The sequence below is a fragment of the Oncorhynchus tshawytscha genome, linkage group LG07, assembly GCF_018296145.1.
Source record: "Oncorhynchus tshawytscha isolate Ot180627B linkage group LG07, Otsh_v2.0, whole genome shotgun sequence".
Lineage (NCBI taxonomy): Eukaryota > Metazoa > Chordata > Actinopteri > Salmoniformes > Salmonidae > Oncorhynchus > Oncorhynchus tshawytscha.
Window position 1 is genome coordinate 21817977 of NC_056435.1, and position 22549 is coordinate 21840525.

Sequence of the window (22549 nt, forward strand, 5' to 3'; positions counted from 1 at the left end):
GGAGCAAACTTTTCGAAAGTGAAGGCGCGGTGTTTGAATGTTGACATGGAGGTGGTTGAGCAACACTGGGCTAAACAATGACGGATGGAGATAGAGGTACTGAAAAATAGTAACAGAGAGAAAGAGGAGAGACAGAGCAAGCGAGAGAGAAGGAGACAAATGGAAGTCCAGAAAAGAGAGAGAGAGAAGGGGAGTGAGAGAGAGAAAGACAGATGCAGAGAGAGAGAGAGAAAAAGAGAGCCAGTGAGAGCGAAAGATGGATAGGGGATGTAATAAATTTGTGCAGCCCCATTGTGCCGGGGGAGTTCTGCTGACAGCACTAAACCACACCCAGTTTCCCACATCGGCTTTCCTATTGGCTGATCCACAAAATCCCAGCAACAGCCTGCTCTCTCTCCTCCCCTCTCTTTCTCCACAAAGGACTTACCAGTGAATGAACTGAGTCAAGCACAAGCTGTTGAAAGCGTAAAAGCCTCTCTCCGCCGATCTTTATCACCCAGAGCAACCAGACAGACACCGACGCCATTGCTGTGCACAGGAGAACACTACCCTGGGTGAAGCTACATCAATAGAGCATGCTACGTAGGAATATACCTTCTCTTCAACAAAACAACAGACTCCACTGAACTGAGAGTCTGTTTTTCCATTCAATTCTCCCCAGAATTATTCTATTTTCTCATTCTAGGACAGCATTGCTCCTCTCCTCAGCGACTACCCTCGAAGCAGACACTCCCACAACACACCAGGACACCCCAGTCTGACCAAACAAAAGTTGTGGAAACCTATCAACTTTGGAGAGAAGCCTATCTTTACGGCCGGATATACGGTGGCCTTCCAGTGCAGAGAGAGAGTGACATTTGGGGAGAGAAAGAGGGGATTTAGGGATTTTTCTCTCTTCTGGTGGGTCTGTGAAAGTCTGTCAAGACGCCGCGTGCCGTGCTCCGCGTGAAGAATGCCCAGGCGAGGATGGCCAAGCCGGCTGAGCAAGCGCCAACACCTGGGCTCTACATGGAGCGCTCGCAGAGTCGGATCAGCCTGTCGGCCTCCTTCGAGGCCCTGGCCATCTACTTCCCCTGTATGAACTCTTTTGATGAGGACGATGTCGGTAAGCAGCCTAAAGGTGCTAGAAGCAGCCTCCACGGGCCTCCTCATTCACTACTTCCATCATTTCCAACTTCACTGCTCGTGGGCTTCTCGTAGTAGATCATAATTGTTGTGACAGGTTGGTAGACAAGGTTGTGAAAGTTTGTGAGAGGAGCATGGTTATGCATGTCGGTATCCCTCTCTTGAACTCAATTCAAGTGTATTTGTGAGTCTTATGTTTTAGTGGTGGTTTGCATGTCTAATAAACCATTTGTGCCGATATTTTGATGTATAATGAACATAGCTTCTGATCAAATGTTGCCACGATGTAAGTGTGTAATACATTTGCAAATGGCTGATTGGTGACTGTTAACAACTCCAAAATGAATATTATAGGTGTCACCCAACTTGATGCATTGCAAATATTAGAACTGCCATTGTAATGTGGAGCTTTGAGCACAAAGCAATTCAGTCTCTCTCTGACTGAGAAATTATTTATCCACCCCAATCTCATTATAAATGGCTGGATGCATAAGCACAACTATTCCCATGACTGCTGCCAACACACACACAAAAGTTGGCTACTTTAACTACTATCAGATGGACGCATGGAAAAGAGAGTAGTAGTTCTGTGTCTGAATGGCAATTGAAATGCTAATTCCTTTGTGATTTGACAAACTACACTTCTCAAATTCAACACCCACTGATTACAGGTTCATCTCTCCTCTGTTGAGTTGAGCCACAAATATGCCCTCATCATTTCACTTCTCATTCAATCTATCGCTGTCATTATATTTAGGCTGATTTGGACTCTCCCTGGTGCACATTGCCAGCCAAACGTGTGACGGTGAGGAGAATTGATTGTGAGATCACTACTGTCGCTGTTTTATCTCATCTCTCCTCCTCTCTTTTCACTGTGTATGTCTCCATCTTCCCCTCTCTTTTACTGTGTGTTCTGTCTCCGTCTCCCCCTCTTTTTCACTGTCTCCATCTCCCCCTCTCTTTCATGACTCCATCTCCCCCTCTTTCACTCTCTCCATCTCCCCCTCCCTTTCACTGTCTCCATCTCCTTCTCTCCCATTCACTTTCATTGTATATCTCAATCTCCATAATCTCCTCAGTTTTATGTCTCTATCTCCCACTCTCTTTCACTGTATGCAGTGCCTTCAGAAAATATTCCTACCCCTTGACTTTTTCAACATTTTGTTCTATTACAGCCTGGATTCCACATTTATTAAATTGCTATTTTTTTTCTTTACGAGGAATTTAAAAACCTCTGTGGTCTTTGAGGTTGAATCTGTGTTTGAAATTCATTGCTTGACTGACAGACCTTACAGATAATTGTATGTGTGGGATACAGAGATGAATTCAAAAATCATGTTAAACACTATTATTGAGATTGAGTCCACACAACTTATGTGACTTGTTAAGCACATTTTTACTCCTGAATGTATTTAGGCTTGCCATAACAAAGGGGTTGAATACATTTCAGCTTTTCCTTTTATATACATAAAAAAAAAATCTAACATATTTCCACATTGATGTTTTGATGACACAAAATCTTAATTTATTCCATTTTAAAGACACAACAAAATGTGTCAAGGGGTGTAAATTCTTTCTGAAGGGATTGTACAGGTATACAGTATCTGTATATGTCTCCATATCCTCTCCCCTCTCTGACTGTCAGCCTGTGGGGATCTGCATGTGAGACAAAGTGCCACCAGGCCAGACATCACATCTCCCCAGCTAAACCTCACCGCCAACAGGAACAGCACATCAGACTGCACCTCCCCATCAAGCTCTAGCTCTACGTACAGTCAGAAGAGTCACACACAGCAGCCCGTTGTCACAGATTTTTCACAGATAGAAATCTCTGGGATTTCATCATCAGCCCTTCCACGCTAGTATGTCATTACACTCGATAAAAATGGCAGACGTTTTATTACATGATTGAATCCTTGCATGTATAGCTAAACCCATGGTCACTGATCTACGTATGTAGCCTACATGTATTATATGTTTCTCTATTTCAGGATCTCATCCGCTTTCCATAACTCGCATCTCATTAGACTTAATCTTGTCAGACAGCAGACATAGACTTTTCATCATGGTCATTTTCTTGCGTGTACTGTAAGAATCACCGGAATAGAATGCAGCAGGTGAGCATATGGTAGTGATGCTACTGTGAAGCTAATGCTGGCAGAATGCATTGCTGTGGCTATAGCGTAGCGAACCTAGTGGTGCTGTGAGCCAAAGAGGAGGATTATTGCCTGTTGAGACATGTACTGGCACTCAGCCTTGATTACAGCTTGAAAACCTTCGCTGACCCCTGTCACCATGTCTCAGCCAGGGGAAGAAGTGAATAAATATGAATATACTGTATTTGGGAATATATCTGGGGCCCAATTGTTACGAGCAGCATTTTAATGCCAAAAGTGAGGAAAATGGGGAACAAATAAAAACAGTGACAAACAGAGTGACGGAGGAAATTAAACGGTCATGGAAAGAATCCTGTTTCATAATATTTGATACTGTCATATAGATGCAGTACTATATGCCATTTCATATGGATGAGGGATGCTTCTAAATCCACCAAATCTGTCAAATTTGGTTTGACATAAAAGTAAAACAGCAACTCTAAATATCTACAAATTAACCTTAAACAGGAGTCGAAGAACGCTGTGACGTTTCTAACAGAACATTGGATGAATCAACAGCAGAAACCAACAACATTGGACTAATTAGGGAAATAACCCCAGGGCACCCTCCTACTAATACCTACCATAAATCAATTTCTAAGAGGAGAAATTGGGCACAATATAGAAACACACATTGATGAAAAAATGAAACAACTGTTGTATTGGTTGTGGTGATCTATAAATGTGCAGGTAATGACAAAGCTAATAATTACACATCAGTTATATCCAGAGGAAACTGAACATTTTATGTTGTTCAATCAGTCAGGTCTATGTTTTAGACAGTGCTAGAACATGGAGGAAAAAAGGTTCCCTTGGCGGCCATGTTGGAGAAACAACAACAGAAAAGTCACCAATAAAAAGTTTATTTGCAGAAAAGTAGTTCTAGTTAGTGGTGAAAAGAGGCAATCCATTGAAGAACATACTGTACATTATATCTACCGATTCCTGTGATATTTTGCATTGCATCGTTTTTCAGTGTCGGTAGAGTTGATTTCCTTAAGGGTGGGCTTAAAAATGAAATAATCACTTAACAATCTAGTGATAGTGTTATTAACTGTTTGCCATTTATGCATTCAGTAAGCTTTGTTTACATATACTCTAACACTTTGCACTAAGTTGTTCTTATATCTGTGTAGTATAGCAGTAACAACACTAACATTATTAACATCTTGTTTTGCACATGGGCGCCTGACTGTCTGAAAGTGGGGGTGAAAACTCTTGGTGGTGCACCCAGACTATTTTTGCATTTTAAATGTTTTTTCTACACTGTTTTTCTTAACCCTTTAGACTTGTTCCAGTATATGGGTTGAAAATGGCAGATTTGGGCACTGATAAATGCCTAAATTGGAATGTAGAGGCTGTGCAGTAACATGCTATACATCAAATAAAATAAAATTTGATTGGTCACATACACAGATTTAGCAGATGTTATTGCGGGTGTAGAGAAATGCTTGTGTTCCTAGCTCCAACAGCGCAGTAACATCTAACAATTCACAACAGTACACACAAATCTAAAAGTAAAATAATATAATTAAGAAATATATAAATATTAGATTGAGCAATGTCAGAGTAGCATTGACTAAAATACAGTAGAATAGAATACAGTATATACATATGGGATGAGCAGAGCAGTATGTTATTAAAGTTATTATTAAAGTGACTAGTGTTCCATTATTAAAGTGGCCAGTGATTCCAAGTATATAGGGCAGCAGCCTCTAAGGTGCACGGTTGCGTAACCAGGTGGAAGCCGGTTAGTGATGGCTATTTAACAATCTGATAGCCTTGAGATGGAAGCTGTTTTTCAGTCTCTTGGTCCCAGCTTTGATGCACCTGTACTGACCTCGCCTTCTGGAATATAATGGGTGAACAGGCCGTGGCTCGGGTGGTTGATGTCCTTGATCTTTTTGGCCTTCCAGTGACATTGGGTGCTGTAGGTGTCCTGGAGGGCAGGTAGTTTGCCTCTGGTGACACGTTTGGCAGACTGCACCACCCTTTGGAGAGCCCTGGGGTTGCAGGCGGTACAGTTGCCATACCAGGCGGTGATATAGCCCAACAGGATGCTCTCAATTGTGCATCTGTAAAGGTTTGTGAGGGTTTTAGGGGCCATGCCAAATTTCTTCAGCCTCCTGAGGTTGAAGAGGCGCTGTTGCGACTTCATCACCACACTGTCTGTGTGGGTGGACCATTTCAGATCGTCAGTGATGTGTACGCCGAGGAACTTAAAGCTTTCCACCTTCTCCACTGCAGTCCTGTCGATGTGGACAGGGGCGTGTTCCCTCTGCTGTTTCCTGAAGTCCATGATCAGCTTCTTTGTTTAGTTGACATTGAGTGAGATGTTATTTTCCTGGCACCACTCTCCCAGGGCCCTCACCTCCTCCCTGTAGGCTGTCTCGTCATTGTTGGTAATCAGGCTGTTGTGTTGTCTGCAAACTTGATGACTGAGTTGGAGGCGTGTGTGGCCACGCAGTCATGGGTGAACAGGGAGTACAGGAGGGGGTTGAGCACGCACCCTTGTGGAGTCCCTGTGTTGAGGATCAGCGAAGTGGAGGTGTTGTTTGCTACCTTCATCACCTGGGGGCGGCCCATCAGGAAGTCCAGGACCCAGTTGTACAGGGCTGATTAAGACCCAGGGCCTGAGCTTAATGATGTGCTTGGAGGGTACTATGGTCTTGAATGCTGAGCTATAGAAAGCACAGCATTCTTGCATAGGTATTCCTCTTGTCCAGATGGGATAAGGCAGTGTGCAGTGCGATGGCGATTGCATCGTCTGTGGATCTATTGGGGCGGTATGCAAATTGAAATGGGTCTAGGGTGTCAGGTAAGGTAGAGGTGATATGATAGAGGTGATATGAACCTTAACTAGCCTCTCAAAGCACTTCATGATGACCGAAGTGAGTGCTACGGGGCAATAGTAATTTAGATAAGTTATCTTTGCTTTCTTGGGTACAGGAACAAACATTTTGAAGCATGGACAGCAGACTGGGAAAGGTAGAGATTGAATTTGTCCGTAAACACTCCAGCCAGCTGGTCTGTGCATGCTCTGAGGACGCCGCAAGGGATGCCGTCTGGGCTGGCAACTTTGCAAGGGTTAACACGCTTAAATGTTGGCCACGGAGAAGGAAGGCCCACAGTTCTTGGGCCTGTTTGATTGCCTTACGGAGGGAATAACTACAGTGTTTGTATTCAGCCATATTCCCAGTTACCTTGTCATGGTTAAGAGCTCTGGCTCTGCGATTCACAACACTGTATGGGTTTTGATTGACAGCCATTCTGAACTTGAGCATGACAAGAAGTTGCCCCCATCCCTCCCGCTAATTTCAGCAATTTCTGCAAATTTTTATTGTCTGAGTGAGGGAAATGCCGTAAATTAAGAGGACTCCATGTATTTTGAAAGATGAGACATTGAGAATTATAGTAAATACTGCTTTGATGTCATACAAACAAGCCAAAAACCTGTGAGTCGAGATGTGCACTTCACATTTCCATATCATAAAACTCAGGTAATTTACAGTGTCAACATTTATGATCACTATTATGGAGAGAATTTGCCATGGCAAAATGGGAGGAATAATATTGTTTTACCCAAAATGGATTTGAATTAGAATGTTGTACATGGTAGGTTCAGAAAAAAAAAACATTTTTAAATTGTACATTAAGTTGTCATCTTTTTTTGTCACAAATAATGCAGTCACAATAATGCAGTATAATTACAAATGTGACTTTGATTGATCTTTTAACAATTTTCTTTCTAAATAAGGCAGTGTAACATGTGAGGGCATTGAAAAAGAACTGTCAACTTGAAAATGCAAACTGGAGTTTTGCATTTAAATTTGGTAATTGATTATGTTCACATAAAATATTGCAAACATATTATACTATATAAATATCCATAACTTGCGGCCCTGAATCTGCAATAGAAATAATAAAATGTTGCTCCGGTAATATGGGTCATATTTGAACAGTTTGGGCTAGAGCTGGGTTCTCCAACCTTCTCTTTCATAAAAGCTACTTCATACTAAAACATGTTTTCGCAAGCTAATCATATACAGCTTGCATATTTTGTTATTGTGTAGGCCAAATTTGATGACTAAAAACAAAGAACATTCATAACTTAATTGCATTTTGGTTCTTAAAACCACACATTGTTTTTACAAAAATCATTCTACTGTAGCCCACATTGAGAATCTTGCCTTTTTAAGATGAGAGAACAAACTGGTTTGAACAGTCCCTGCAGGACAAGGCTACTATCAATTATTTTCCAATTATTGTTAAATTGTCGTTCTGTTTAATAGTGGCCTCTTGAACAATAACCACCGTGAGTAGGCTACATATCTGTCAACAAATGCTGAAGAAACATCATAATCATGAAAATCATTAAAATAATCATTAGTAGATGTCAAAAAGGCAGAATGCTGTTAAATGCCTGTAAACAACTTGGGAGGAAAATTATTTATCTGATTTAATGATGTAATATTAGGCCTAATATCACTATCTACTTGCAAGCTACTCATTGACAGCCTGCGTGCTACCGGACAGGCAGAGTTTGCACTACAGTGAAGCCTAATCAGACATGCCCATCCTCATCATGGTTCTAACAGGCAGAGTGAAACGATACAATGAATTTGCTGGTGGTGCACGCAGCTCAAATTATATGTAACAGCACCTTTGGACCAACACCATCAATAAAAATGTAACAACAGCACAAAAAAATGTATAAACCATTTTATTTTGCAGGTGCCTGTTCATTTTTATATCATATATAAAATTGTCATATCTATAGTATTACATTACATTACAAATCATATATAAAATCATATATAAAATTGTCATATCTATAGTATTACATTACATTACATTACAAAACATTACAAATATTTAAAAAATGACAGATCTCTCAATGGAATATGATAATCTGCAAAACAATACATTTGCACCCTTATTTTGAAAGTCGAAGTGCAGCTGCTCCATTGGCTCCATTGCTCAGGCGCCTCTGGTTATGCAGCAGATGGCTAAGTGCATCACTACTGCCTTCATGACACCTAGAATTACTGTTGCGGTAACAGAAATGCCTTGGCTTTTCGTGGTCAGTGAGATTGATGGTGCTTCTTGGGCATGTTATGTTACGGTGCGAAAGGTTGTGAGTTCATGCCCTGGTGCACTTGACTCAAATCACACAGTCGGGTTTCATCTGACTGTTGGGGTTGCTGCTAGATGAGGCCAAAGTGTGGTGGATGGCTAAGTGCATCACTACTGCCATCCTGAGACCTAGAAGTACTGTCATCCAGATTCAGAAATGCATGGTCTTTTCTGGGTCAGTTTACAGTTATCTCCATGTTCACTTCATAGCCTCATGGCATGAATGAATAATCTCTCTATTGGGTCCTCAGCTCAACCAATGCCTCAAAGGTCAAGTATCTATTACCTTTCCCAAGGTCAGTGTCTCAGCTGTGTTCATAGGGTCCCATAATGGCCTACATGTAAGAAATGTGTATTCAGATCCAACCCACCGCACAACCTTCTCCCAATGTATTTAAAGTATCATCTTTTACTTCAAATGTTTGTGTTTACCACTCGTATTGACGCACTACTAAGGATCTATATGCCAAGCCTGTTTTCTAGCGCCTCCAGGAGAGGAACTGGGATCTATTGAAAAAAATCTCAGAACTTCCTAATGCTTGTTACCACTCCCTCACTGTCAAGCCTGGTTTTATGCCTCTCAAAATATTATTGAGACTGAGAGAGAGAGAGAAATAGAGAGAACGATAGAGAGTGAAATAGACACTGTCTCGAGAAATGTAGTTCCCATACCTATGCACTTGCAGTCTGCATTGTATTGAACAATGAGGAATTCATGTTGTCAAGTTGTCATGTGTGTGTAGGGGGTAAATATCCCTTAGCCCCTAATGGATTTTGAATGAAAAAATATGTGTATCTGAAGTTACTCAGTGGTAATGTGACTTTTTTAGGCTTTATCAAGTGTATAATCCTTCCACGATTTATATAATCTGTCACTATGTATGAGATTTCATCCTAGAGCAATCCTCTAAAAATGGCAAATCCATATTTGATTTACACAAACATGAGATAGATGAGATGAAGTAACCCTGTTAGCAATCTATTGATGTTCTCTTGTTAGCCATGTGAAACCCATTCATGCAGCTTGCCTGCATCAACCCCTCCACCTCCTCCTCATTTCCTTGCTTGCTTTGTTCCAGCTAATACAATGCTGTGGATATGCTCAAACATGTGTTCTATGAAAGCAAGGTCTGTACAGAACAAGCACTGATCTGACCTTTAAGCAAATGTGTGCTACCGCTAAACCTCCCCATTCAGAGCTAGCCTATAACAGGAGCTGTGGAACATTCAGATATAAATATATGATGTAGAACAAACATGCCTCTCTTAGATGTAGAATGAGGAATCATGTTGGCACTATTCATGACATTTCTATCTGCAATGTTCCGCGTTAGCCTACTGAATGTGGCCCAGGACTGTGTGACAGACCTAAATCATATGTTTCTCTTGGCCGTCTATTAGGATGGCTGCTTGTTTTGTTTTAGGCATTTACATAACATGCTCTTATCGGCTTTGCAAAATGGGACTACTTAGGGCTTAACACAATGAGCCCATCCCAAACCCATTGGCCTTACTGCAGCATTGTTATTAGGACATCTGTATCCTCCACATCAATGTCAAGTTTCATTTCTAGTGTATTATGGGATGTTATTACTCATGGTATTTGATTTAGATGCCATTGACCAGAATGACTATATCAAGTCAGACAAGTTACAACAAAATAGAGTTGCACAGGTTGGGAAATTGTAATATTGTGTATGGATGAGTTCCAAACATAGGATCAGAGTCTGTTTCATCAGAGACATCTGAAACCCTGTGTATATCCTTCATCAGATGTAGGATTGCATATTCTGTTCAGTGCCTTTCAAACTTCATGACCTGGGTCATCTGATCAAACCATCTAACACAGAAGACACCCCAGAGGCAGAGTGGTCTACAGCAATACCCTTATCTCTGGCAGACCATTCCTTGAAATCATTAGGGATTGATGAGTTACAGGCACCACCAATCCATCACCTGCTTAATGGTTAATTAATGGAAGAGTGAGTAATGGAGTGCTATATGATGGCCCAATCAATGATCAGAATTAAAAAGAGCATTGACGACTGGGGTTTGGGATCGATAACAGGTGATAGGAATGGTGATAGGAATGGTACATTTAATTATATTAAAACATTAGAAAATATCCATTTCACAAGCCATTCTCTGTGGGAGGAGAAGCAGATACAGATGTAGATAGAGATAGTGATAAAACATGTTGTTTCTGATGCATGAGTTTTTGAAGATAAGAAATACAATGTTCAGTTTCGTGAACTTAAAAAACTAGAATGTATTTCATCAATCAATGGGATTTTCACACCACAGGCATTTACAAGGCCTGGGCCTGTTTTGTAGTGTCATGTGTTCAAGGATGCCAAGGAAAGCCCCAAATATTCCCAAATATTTGACAAATAAAAAATAAAGATGATAAAATAATGTATATATTTTATATGTTTTTATTATGATCCTCATTAGTGATTGCTAGTTTTACTGGGATCTAACACATAACGAAAAATACATTGCAGACAAAAGACTGTTTGGATAATTTTCCTTCAATTCACAAGTGCCTGAATCATATATTGTGCCTCTGGCCTGAGACGATATGTTCAATATGTAGCCTACCTAGGCTCATGTCAACTAACTAGCTAACTTAGCTGGTTCATTGTTTCCTATGCGACGAAGTTAGGCTTGCAAGCATTTAAGCTAGGTAGCCAAAAACTAAAAGTGTACTTTATGATAGAGCCATAGACCGTTTTGCCAACCTGAAAGTGAGGAGGATGGCATTGGCGTTCAACTAGCCTACAAGTAGTCCACACACACACACACACACACACACACACACACACACACACACACACACACACACACACACACACACACACACACACACACACACACACACACACACACACACACACACACACACACACACACACACACACACACACACACACACACACACACACACACACACACAAATCAGTACCATGGACAGCCACACCATATTTAGGAACATTGATTGGACTAAATAGTTTTCAGTATTTTTAAGTTTGTTTTGTTTGTATTAAATTAAGCATATATAGCCTTGTTTATTTGATGACGTTTAAGTTGAAATGGTGCTGGAATAGCTGTGGCAGTGGACTTTGTGCTGACTTGCAATAACTTCGTTGTTCTAAATCAGTAGTTGTTTAGTAAACTGTCGAAAACATTATGTTGCTTGACCATGCGATATTTGCTTTGTGGACTTCACTGGACAGATGTTGCTCTCCGGTTTTATAATGAAACACAAAACCGCCACTGTGTGACTGTTGTCTTTTTGTTGTCTTGGCCTTATTGTATATCATGGTGGCGTATGAACAAATGGGTTAAAGAGCAAAAATTGCAATTATCACAACATAGGCTTGGCTTGGCTTCAGCAGTGATTTTACCCATGTACCGCTACTGCTATCTTGTGAACCATTTAATAAGCAAAATTATCAGCAGGTGCTTTAAAACTACCCCTTCTCTCCCTTTCCCTGTTTCAAATGTATGTGCTAAATTAATTCAGCCAACTTAATCAATGTGCTCTATTTCATTTATATCCCCACACTAGGGACCTCTGTAATGAGACCTACTTGTACATGTGCTACATTAGACTGGACACCAAAGTTATCAATCTGGTTCACATTGATGGGAAGGTATGTGTGTCATACGGTCCCGATTCTTGTCTTCATATGCAAGCATTGTAGATTGGTGGTTTCCTAGAGGCCTCTAAGTAAAGACAAAGTCTTTTCATGTGAAAAAAAAGCAGATGCTTGAAAACAAACCTATGTTGAAATGACAAAACAAGGTAATCAGCTGAAAATGCATTGCTTTCTGAGTCTGTTTTTGAGTGTACATTTGTTACAGAGAATTTAAATGTATTTACATACTGAATACATTATCAATTTGTTATATTGCTGCTATACTAAACAAAAATATAAACACAACATGTAAAGTCCCATGTTTCATGAGTTGAAAAAGATCCCAGGAATTTCTCTCAAATTCTGTGCACAGATTTGTTTATATTCCTGTTAGTGAGCATTTCTCCTTTGCCAAGATAATCCATCATCCTGACAGGTGTGGCATATCAAGAAGCTGATTATACAGCATGATGACTACAGAGGTGCACCTTGTGCTGGGGACCATAAAAGGCCACTCTAATATGTGCAGTTTTGTCACAAAACACAATGCCACAGATATTTAAACTTTTAAGGGAGTGTGCAATTGACATGCAGATTGCAGGACTGTCCAACAGAGCTGTTGCCAGATAATGTAATGTTCATAGACTAGAGCACACATAACATTGTACCAATAATGCTTTTTATGATGAGAAATCAATGAGCCTGTGTATTTTCCTTCAGTGTATAGCACTATTTTTAATGGCAAGTCATTTATTATACTATTTGCAACAGAACAGGTCTCTGTATTCAGGGTTTATTGAATGTTTATTGTCCCTTTCTATGGTATATGAATTCTTATTCCATTTGTACTGTACATCTGTCTCAACCTTGCAAGAACCATTATACCACACCTGCTGTGCATAACACTATTGTTCAGCTGGATCTTGCTGGAAAGGTGAAATAGTGTTACACTCTAAGAGAGTATAAGTAAGACATAATGATCCTTCTCTAAAATTTTAACAGGGTTAAAACATTTTCAAAGCCACAGGACACACTTCCAGAATGTCTTTGGTGTGGTTTCCCATAGCAACAACATCCTTTTCATACTTCTTGTGGCAGAATGTCCTTTTTCAGACATAGCTTTAGAGAAGTTGTTAGGACAGCATGCTGCTCATTGCTTTTATATAATACACTCGGGATGATATGGTTTCAGACAGCATGTACAGGTAGTATATGAAATGTGTCTAAGATTCAGGATTTGAATGCTGAACATGATTTTATTCCCATTCTTAATGAGTGGAATTCGGTTACCTGCAGACAGGATGCATATCAATGCACAATTATTTGAAACCAGTCTTTGAGTAACCCCAATATGCCTATGTTTAATTTCCCAGTGAACAGCATGAAAATAGCAATGTTCTGGGTCACATCTGAGCAATATTAAAAACCTAATCCCTGACACCCCCTACTGGAGTTGCTATGTAAAACTGGGCCATGTACAGATATCACAGTTATTTTACACGCACCAAATGATCAAATCTCAATAGTATGATTATTGCACGGAAGACTATGGACCAATTCTCTGTATCTTTGGGTAAGGTGTCTATAGTGTTCAGTACTGTACTGCATGGTTGTGAGACAATGGCACTGTACAAAGTTAACATAGACTAGGATGACCTGCAACTGATACTGCGCTCTGTCTGCTCCACCAGGTTGTAAAAAGGGGACATTTTCCTGTCCTTAATAATAGATTGACGATGTCAAAGACTTTTTATCAAGCCTGTTGGAGCACTCTATCAAAAAGTGTCTCTTGCTTAGAATGAGAAATGTTAGGTAGGCGAGGCTACTACTGTGAACATCTTGTATTTACTGAGAATTAGAAATAGAAAAAAATGACCTTTGTCTCTATAACTAAAACTACCTTTGTCTCTATAACCTTGTACTTTGCACAAGGACAAGGTAGCCAATGTATTATTACCTTGACATTATGAACCGGTAAGGTTCCTCTTAATTAATTGTTATGCGTTGATGGACAGGAATAACTATGAATTGTTACTGTAAATAATGTGGCTGTGTGGTTGGCACTTGTTATACAACAGTTCTGGCATTCTGTAGATTTCCAAATTAAATTAAAGTACATCAACAGCTCAATTTGGAAAAATTCTCCCTCTGAGTTAAGAAATACTGCCTTTTGAAAAATCAAAGCCCTGTTTTTAAATGTTGCTAGTGTGTTTGCAGTTGGAGGCTAAATCAAGGAAGTGATTCATGAGCTAGTATGTGGAGCAAACATTATCCTATTATTGATATAGCCTAGTATAATGTTGTTTTGTTTTAGGTTTTGGAAAAGGAGGTTTGGGTGGAGATTTGAATGTAACATTGACACTTTGATGCAGGCTAAATCCTTACATAATAAACAAGATCATATGTGAAATGGACAGATGCACATAATGAACCTCAAATGACCCATTGACCCTTGCCACACAGGCACAAACTGGTTAAATCTATGTTGTTTTAATGTAATTTGTCAACACCTTGTGATGTGGAATCTATGTGAAAAAGACATTGGATTTTAAAATATTAACTATTGTTTTGAGGGTGGAATTTCCAACACACTATTAATTAGGTCATCATGGTACCAATTTTAAACATAAACAAACCTTGTATAAAATATGTTGAATTTGTACCTTTGAAACAACAGCTCTTCAACATAATAGCCATAATATCCACCATAAGCAAAAAAACAATAGGCTGGGCTGTACCTTCTACTGGAGAGTTGATCTGTCTACAGCTATCCCCTTGGTCTCCCATCCAGGGTTTTAACCAAGCCCAGCACTGCTTAGCTTTCATATTTATAACTGACTATTACCAATGTGCAATCCTGAGATTGATTGTTGAGAGATCTCCATTTAATAGATTTACCATTGCTATCGAATTCCAAAGGTTAGTTAATTCCAAAGGTTAGATTTAACAGAGCAAATTAAATGTAACCATACTTTATCAATCATATATCATCAATATTGCTATTTAGGCCTATATAGCATTTGGGAAGTCATCAATAGCTGTTGTTTAAATTCCAGGATTCAACTAAAAATAGACAACAGACAACAGACTTTCAGCATGCTTATAGGGAAAGACATTCAACAAGCACAGCACTTACACAAATTACTGATGATTAGCTAAGAGAAATTTATGATAAAAATATAGTGGCAGATGTTTTGTTCGTCTTCAGTGTGGGTTTTGACATTATCGTTCACAGTCTGCTGCTGGAAAAACATATGTGTTATGGCTTTACACCCCCTGCTATATTGTGGATAAAGAGAGGTTGTTCTTTATAGAAGTCTCTCCAACATAATAAACAATTAATTTAAATCTTTACTAATGACACGCCACTAACTTTGAGGAAAGCTGGTGTGTCTATGTATGCAGATGACTCAACACTAAATCTTGTAATAAATAATATGAAATTTGAGCAAGTTGAGGTGACTAAACTGCTTGGAGTAACCCTGGATTGTAAACTATCATAGTCAAAACATGTTGATACAACAGTAGCTAAGATGGGGAGAAGTTTGTCCATAATGTAGCGCTGCTCTGCCTTTTTACAACACTATCAACAAGGCAGGTCCTACAGGCCCTAGTTTTGTCACACCTGAACTACTATTCAGTCGTGTGGTCAGGTGCCACAAAGAGTCACCGTGGAAAATTACAATTGGCTCAGAACAAGACAGCACGGCTGGCCCTTAAATGTACACAGAGAGCTAACATTAATAATGTGCATGTAAATCTCTCATGGCTCAAAGTGGAGGAGAGATTGACTTCATAGCTACTTGTTTTTGTAAGAAGTGTTGACATGCTGAATGTACCGAGGTGTCTGTTTAAACTACTAGCACACAGCTCAGACACCCATGCATACCCCACAAGACATGCGTAACCAACTGAGCGTCACCAACACCACGTATAGTCTCAAGTTTGACGGTTGACAGCCCGCAGAACTTGTATCTAGCGTTGGATGTAATATCATATCCTGGCCATCTGATTGTTGAACTTTACGGAAGCCCATTTTCACTAGAGTAGCTATTTCCCAATCAATATGTGCATTGCAAATCAAGCCGGGTGGGCGGGGTTTGCTCCATTTCAACCATTCCATTGGTCCTCCTAAGGAAAGCTCTGCGGCCATGCAAATAGAAATCTCCCAGACTTTTCCCAGAAAACAAGGCGCCACCACATATTAATAGGCAAAAGGGAGCATAAATTGATGACATAATTGTAATCCAAACCAAACCCTCAGGTAAGTCAGTTACCAAAATCTGTTTTGGAAGAGACTGACTTTATGAACAAAATTATCCTATTTACACTTTGTAGTACATTTTTACACTATAATGAATGTTTCTGACTCATGTCAATGCCACATTGGCTGTTTAAAACCAGAGAGATTGGTTCCAAGGGGCAGTTGACCTTTAAGAAACAAACACATTCCTTAACAATGAGGTCCTTCATTAATAGCTTGAACTGCCCTAGATGCACCAGAGTATCAAGGTGCAGAGAGCTCTGCACATCATTCCATTTACGGGGTGCCAAAAAACGGAATGCAGAATTACTTAATTCTCTAGAGATCAACGGGACCTCTAGAGTTAGCCAGTGAAGTGTTACCTCTGTTTACCAAACATGTCTATTCCCTGTGTGAATTGTAGATGCTGAGGGTAGAAGGCTAAAGGGGATCCAAAGGAGCACTGAGACGGGACTGGCTGTAGAGATGCCCAGCCGCACTGTACGCCAAGCCAGCCACGAGTCCATTGAAGACAGCATGAACAGCTACGGCTCAGAGGGCAAGTGAGTACAGCAACATAACCAGCACCATTAGCACTTGGGGCGTCCACTGTTCACAGTTGTTCTGTGTGGATCAGTTGGTATGCATGTGGCGCTAACAAAGCCAAGCTTGTGGGTCCATTCCAGCGCAAATCACATAAACATACTAAATGTGTATGCATTTACTGTACTGTACGTCCCTCTAGATAAAACCATCTGCTAAGTGAGGTGAAGTATAGTATAGTGAAGTATATTGTTACTAGTGGCACCCGCCCTTACGGGCGGTAAATCATTGGTAATTAATCATTTGATTCAATGCAATTCCCCCCTCCTCAAAAATATGTTTATCTGTTCAGCTTTTTGGTGTCTGCATATGCCGCTGATGCGCTCATCTCTCATCTCTCATCTTGAAAAAACTCCCATAAATCCTGTGGAATCATGGCACTGGCTTTCTCTTGGAAATGCAATGTGTCAAACTTCCCTCTCCCCAGTGTGGGCTGACTAATCTACTAGCTCACGTTTGATGTCTATATTTTGAACCTTGCTTTATTTAGTAGGGATTAGAGGATAAAACAGAGCAGCTATAGGCCATGAAATGCAGTTGTTGATTTGGGAGTGGACACATTATACCCCCAACACCTGCGATAGTTTGGTCATTTTATCAAAAGTATTAAGATGCATCCATTATGATGCATTTAAATACAGCGCATAATGGAATAGAAGCAGATAAGACTTTGGGAAATCATTCTACAGTTTCCAAATTGGCCGAGAAAGGCCTTCTAATATAAACATTATATCATTAATGAACGAGGAGAATAGCATTGTCTTCCGACAGGATGCGTCACTCCTCATGAGCGTCACCGCTCATCCCTCAACCGACCTGTCTTGTTGGTTGTGGAACTCACATCACAATTTTAATATTCCTAAGCATCCAACATTCAAAATTGAAAAACATAGCTCCTAATTAGATTGTAGGCCAATTTGGAAACTGTAGGCCAATTTGGAAACACTTTTTTCGTCACTACATGATTCCATATGTGTTATTTCATAGTTTGGTATCTACACAATTAGAAAATAGTCAAAATAAAGAAAAACCCTTGAATGAATACGTGTATCCAAACTAATATATGTATATATATTTTTTTAAATATATATATACACACACCACACACAGAACATGACCCTTTTTACTATTCTTTACTCCTTATTGTTTTTTTGAGAAATGTCTTAATATCGTGCATTTTTATCATAAATGTGTATTGCACCATTATGAGCTGTTATTTCATTACTTCTTTTTTTGGAAGGGGGTTGGGAGTATTTTTTTCTTGGCTTTCCTTGTACATTGTTTATTTAATTAGAGATGTTGTATTTTATCATTTGACTTTTGAATACTTGTTTTTAGTTTTTGACAAAAAAAAGCATGTTTAAATGTTTAAATAGTAAACACGTGACTTTTCCTTGAATTGATGACAGAATTAGTGACAATAAAGAGAGAGGTGGGGGGCTGTGACCATAAAGGGAGATGGGGGCTGTAACAATGGTCAGGTGTGAGTGTGGTGATATCTACAGTACATGGCATGTCTCAGCCTAGACACATTGGCGGTCAGGATCTCTAGTCTCCACCGAGCATTGTTAATACCCCATGGTTCCCCACCAACAGTCGGTGGAGAAACAAGCTTTGAGTGTTCAGAGATAAAACACCAAAATTGGCATAGAAGTATCTAGTCTTCAGAGGTGAAAGACTAGTTAGGAGACTGAAACTAGTGTATTTGGTGCAGTGATTGTCATGAAATTATTTATGTTATGTTTAACAACCAATCAGGGATCATGCACAAAATCCAGCTGCATATTGAACGTTGAGATTGCAGAAAGGCTAGACTATTTGGCAATGACATGGGGTAAGAGGAGTGAAATGTCAGCACAAAACAGGTTCTGGATTTCAGGCCTACATTGAGGTTGCTCCGATTTACAAACATCCCAAAAAAACATCCCAAAAACAATTTGAAAATAAACAAAAATACAAACAAAGCAGAACATAAATTGTCATCTCACTACATGATTTTCTTCTTTCATGCCTAAAATTAAAATCATTGAAGGAGATCCGGCCGAAATGTTGTGGCTATAATATAAATATTCCTGAAGAATTGTTGTGAACCGATGAACCGGTGATTTCAATACAAGTTATTTGCACTTACAAGTACTAATCCAGAGTCAGAATGCAAAACGCCTCTGCTAAGCTTTTGTGTATCCAATGTTGCAGTTCTTTTTCTAAACCATAGGGAATGTAATGTGGATAGGTGCAGTGTGATTTTGATCTATACCACACAAAACATGTGGATTGGCTGGCTCAGACTAACACCGATGGTAGCTGGTGTAACAGCGTCCTAGTCCTGTGGTGTTATTAAAAGAACAATGCTTACACACATTACACAAAAGAAGGGAAAAAGGGTGGCATTATCGGTGCCCTTTTTTGCTTTAATTTTATCACGAGTAAGAGGAAAATACAGTATTTCTTTCCTCTATGGAAGTTTCCCTTGTTGACAGCCGCCTACTAAACGTGAGCAAGCTCTGTACTCTGCAAAGTGAGCCATCATCAAAGGACCAGGGATGACCACTGCATGCACACTGTAGTGTTACGTAACATATGTGGCTACTCCGACAGGGGAAACAGCATCAGGGAGGGAAATCAACCTCATTGAAGCTGGATTACAGGGAATTGAACAGTCGGGGATTACTTTTTTTGGCACAGAGGATGGTTCACCATATTTTATTGGATCTCATGAACAGAATACATAACATCTTTACATAAACAAGCCGTCGAAAAACTTGGGGCCGACCGGCGAGGGAAAAATGGGCTATTACCTTGATTTGGTTTTCTCTCTGAAAGTTCATTCTTGAAAGGCAAAGAAATGGGTGAAATTTGAACAATCCAAACAAAAAGACTGCTCCGGTTCAGATGAGGACTCATGCAAAACATGAACAAACACTCACACTATTCAATCAATTTCATTGTTTTTTTCCATCTCACCTGAAAGCATGGTTTGCAGTTTTGATTGTATAGGCTGAGGCTCTTATACAGCCAAATGAATAGTAACTTTTTTGGAGCAACCTCTATAGTAGGTGAGTTCCGTTCTTATCAATTTAGGTTTATACAAGTCAGCACCTTATGTTGATGCTGGAAAGATATTTGGTTAATCCCCAATAGATGATCTACAGATACTCAAACTATGAACTATCAATTGCTACTCTGTTGATATTTCTTTCCCCAGTCCCCCAGCGTCCTATAAGCAATGAGAATAGAGGGCAAAGATGGTGTTAGGGTGGGATGAGGTCAAACAGAGATTAAAGAACAATGTAGATCATCGACAATGTAGATCATATAATATCTTGGGCATGGACCAAAAATAGGCTGCATAGTTGATGGCTTTGGTTGTCTCCTCGGTCTACACTGCTGGTTTAACCCAGTTAAACATCACTATGTTCATATTTCCATGAAAGCTGTACACCACCAGGGTACAAAAAATGTCTTAGGGTCATTTTTGACCCGGCAGTTATAAAATAATTTAAACACAACAAAAAACACACACACGTGCACACACACGCACACAAAATTGAGATTGAGTGCTGCTGAGTGAACTCAGACAAAATGAAAACGTTCTTGTGCATCTGCAGCATCTCCCCTCCACGAGACCATATATGACTCAAGTTCACAGAAAAAAATCAACAATATTTCAGACAAAATAAACATTTCTGAACGCATTGTTTACTAATTGGTAATGCAGTCAGAGGCTGTAAAGGTGCTGCAGATGACAGTCCCCCCCCCCCGTTCTCTCTTTGCTGAAGCCAGGAGTGCATGTTTCAGTGCCCAACAGGTCATAGATCTGAATTTTCAGATGTCCAGGAGGAACAAGAGAACAATGATTTAGAAGAGGAGGAGGTATCTGAAGAAGAAGACGGGGAAGAATACAACCCAGAGCACGATGCATCATCTTCAGATAAAGATGAAATCCCCCAAGCTGAAAGAGATACATTTTTGTCAAATTACAGCAAAATAACATGGTCCTTGTTACCATATAACAACCATGACAGGATGTCAGCACAAAATGTAACAATCATGACCCCAGGGCCCACAAGACAAGCAGTTGCCCATGCTCAGGACATCGCCTCAACATGCTACATGTTAATCACACCAGCCTTAAAAAAAATCATCCTGGAGATTACAAATTTGGAGTGTTTCTGTAAATATGGAGACAACTGGAAAAGGATGGATAAGATGGACCTGCATGCCTACATAGGGCTGCTAATCTTAGCGGGTGTGTATAGGTCCCGAGGTGAGGCTACATGTAGTCCCTGGCATGCAGAGAGTAGAAGGGCGATTTTCCGTGCCACGGTACCACTGAAAGTCTTTCACACTTTCTCAAGAATGCTACAATCTGTAACCGTGAGTCAAGATCTGCAAGATGTGTGAGAGACAAACTGGTGGCCATAAGAGAGGTCTGGGAGAAGTGGGTAGAGCGTCTGTCGTACCTCTACAACCCTGGGCCTGAAGTAACAGAGGATGAGCAACTGGTTCCATTCAGAGGTACATTTTAATTTTCATATCTGTAAATGTAAGTGATTTTCACTGTTCATTTTATTATGTATTTCTGTAATATAATTGATTTATGTGATTTGTTTTCTGTGACACTGATACTAATTACTGATAGCAATCTCTTTTGTTAACAGTTTGCTATCCTTTCCGGCAGTATATGCCCAGCAAGCCAGCAAAGTATGGCATCAAGATATGGGTGGCCTGTGACGCACAATCCAGCTACGCTTGGAAGATGCAAGTCTACACAGGGAAGCCGACTAGTGGAGGCCCAGAGAAGAACCAGGGGATGTGATAGATGGACAGAGGGGGCACAATGTCAAGTGTGACAATTTCTTCACCTCTTATGAACTCAGCCAGTAGCTCCAGAAGAGAAAGATCACCATGGTTGGCACAGTCCTTGCAACAAGGGGGAGAGAGGCCTTCTCATCAAAGTTTTCCTTCACCCCCACCACCACTCTAGTTTCTTACCTCCCAAAGAGGAAGAAGAATGTGGTTCTCCTGAGCGCACTACACAAAATGGCTGAGATCAGTGATCGTGAGGACAGGAAGCCAGCGATCATCCTGGACGGCAGGGTAGCCTAGTGGTTAGAGCGTTGGACTAGTAACCGAAAGGTTGCAAGTTCGAATCCCCAAGCTAACAAGGTACAAATCTGTCGTTCTGAAAAGGCAGTTAACCCACTGTTCCTAGGCCCATTGTTCTTAACTGACTTGCCTAGTAAAATAAAGGTAAAATTAAAATAAAACAAGAAAGGAGGCATGGACAACCTGGACAAGCTGCAGGAGGATGACTGCCCACTGGCCCCCTCATCTTTCATAACATCGTTGATGTGTCCTCATACAATGCCTTCGTGATATGGAACAAGATAACCCCCATTTGGATGCCTGATTAGTGGAACAAGAGGAGGGTGTTCCTGGAGCAGCTGGGAAAGGCAACTGTAACCCCATACATTCAAAGAAGGGAGCGCCTCCCCTGAACAGCAGCCTCTGCAGCGCTTGTGAAAGCTGTTCAGGGGGCTGAATCTTGTCCTGATCCACCTGAGGCTGCAGCTGGGGCAGGCAAGAGGAGGAGATGCCAATTCTGTCCCCCAAAGAAGGACTGTAAAAACAAATACCATGTG

General features: G+C 40.3%; 1 protein-coding gene across 1 annotated transcript in view; it reads left to right on the forward strand.

Moving 5' to 3' along the window:
• Nucleotides 1–425: 425 nt before the first annotated feature.
• rims4 (regulating synaptic membrane exocytosis 4) overlaps nt 426–22549 on the forward strand; it is a 44685-nt gene continuing 22561 nt past the window's right edge. Inside the window, exons 1-2 of the mRNA XM_024426409.1 lie at nt 426–1105; nt 16726–16864. Coding sequence (XP_024282177.1) covers nt 967–1105; nt 16726–16864 — 278 coding nt within the window. The 5' untranslated portion in view covers nt 426–966. The remainder of the gene's footprint in view (nt 1106–16725; nt 16865–22549) is intronic.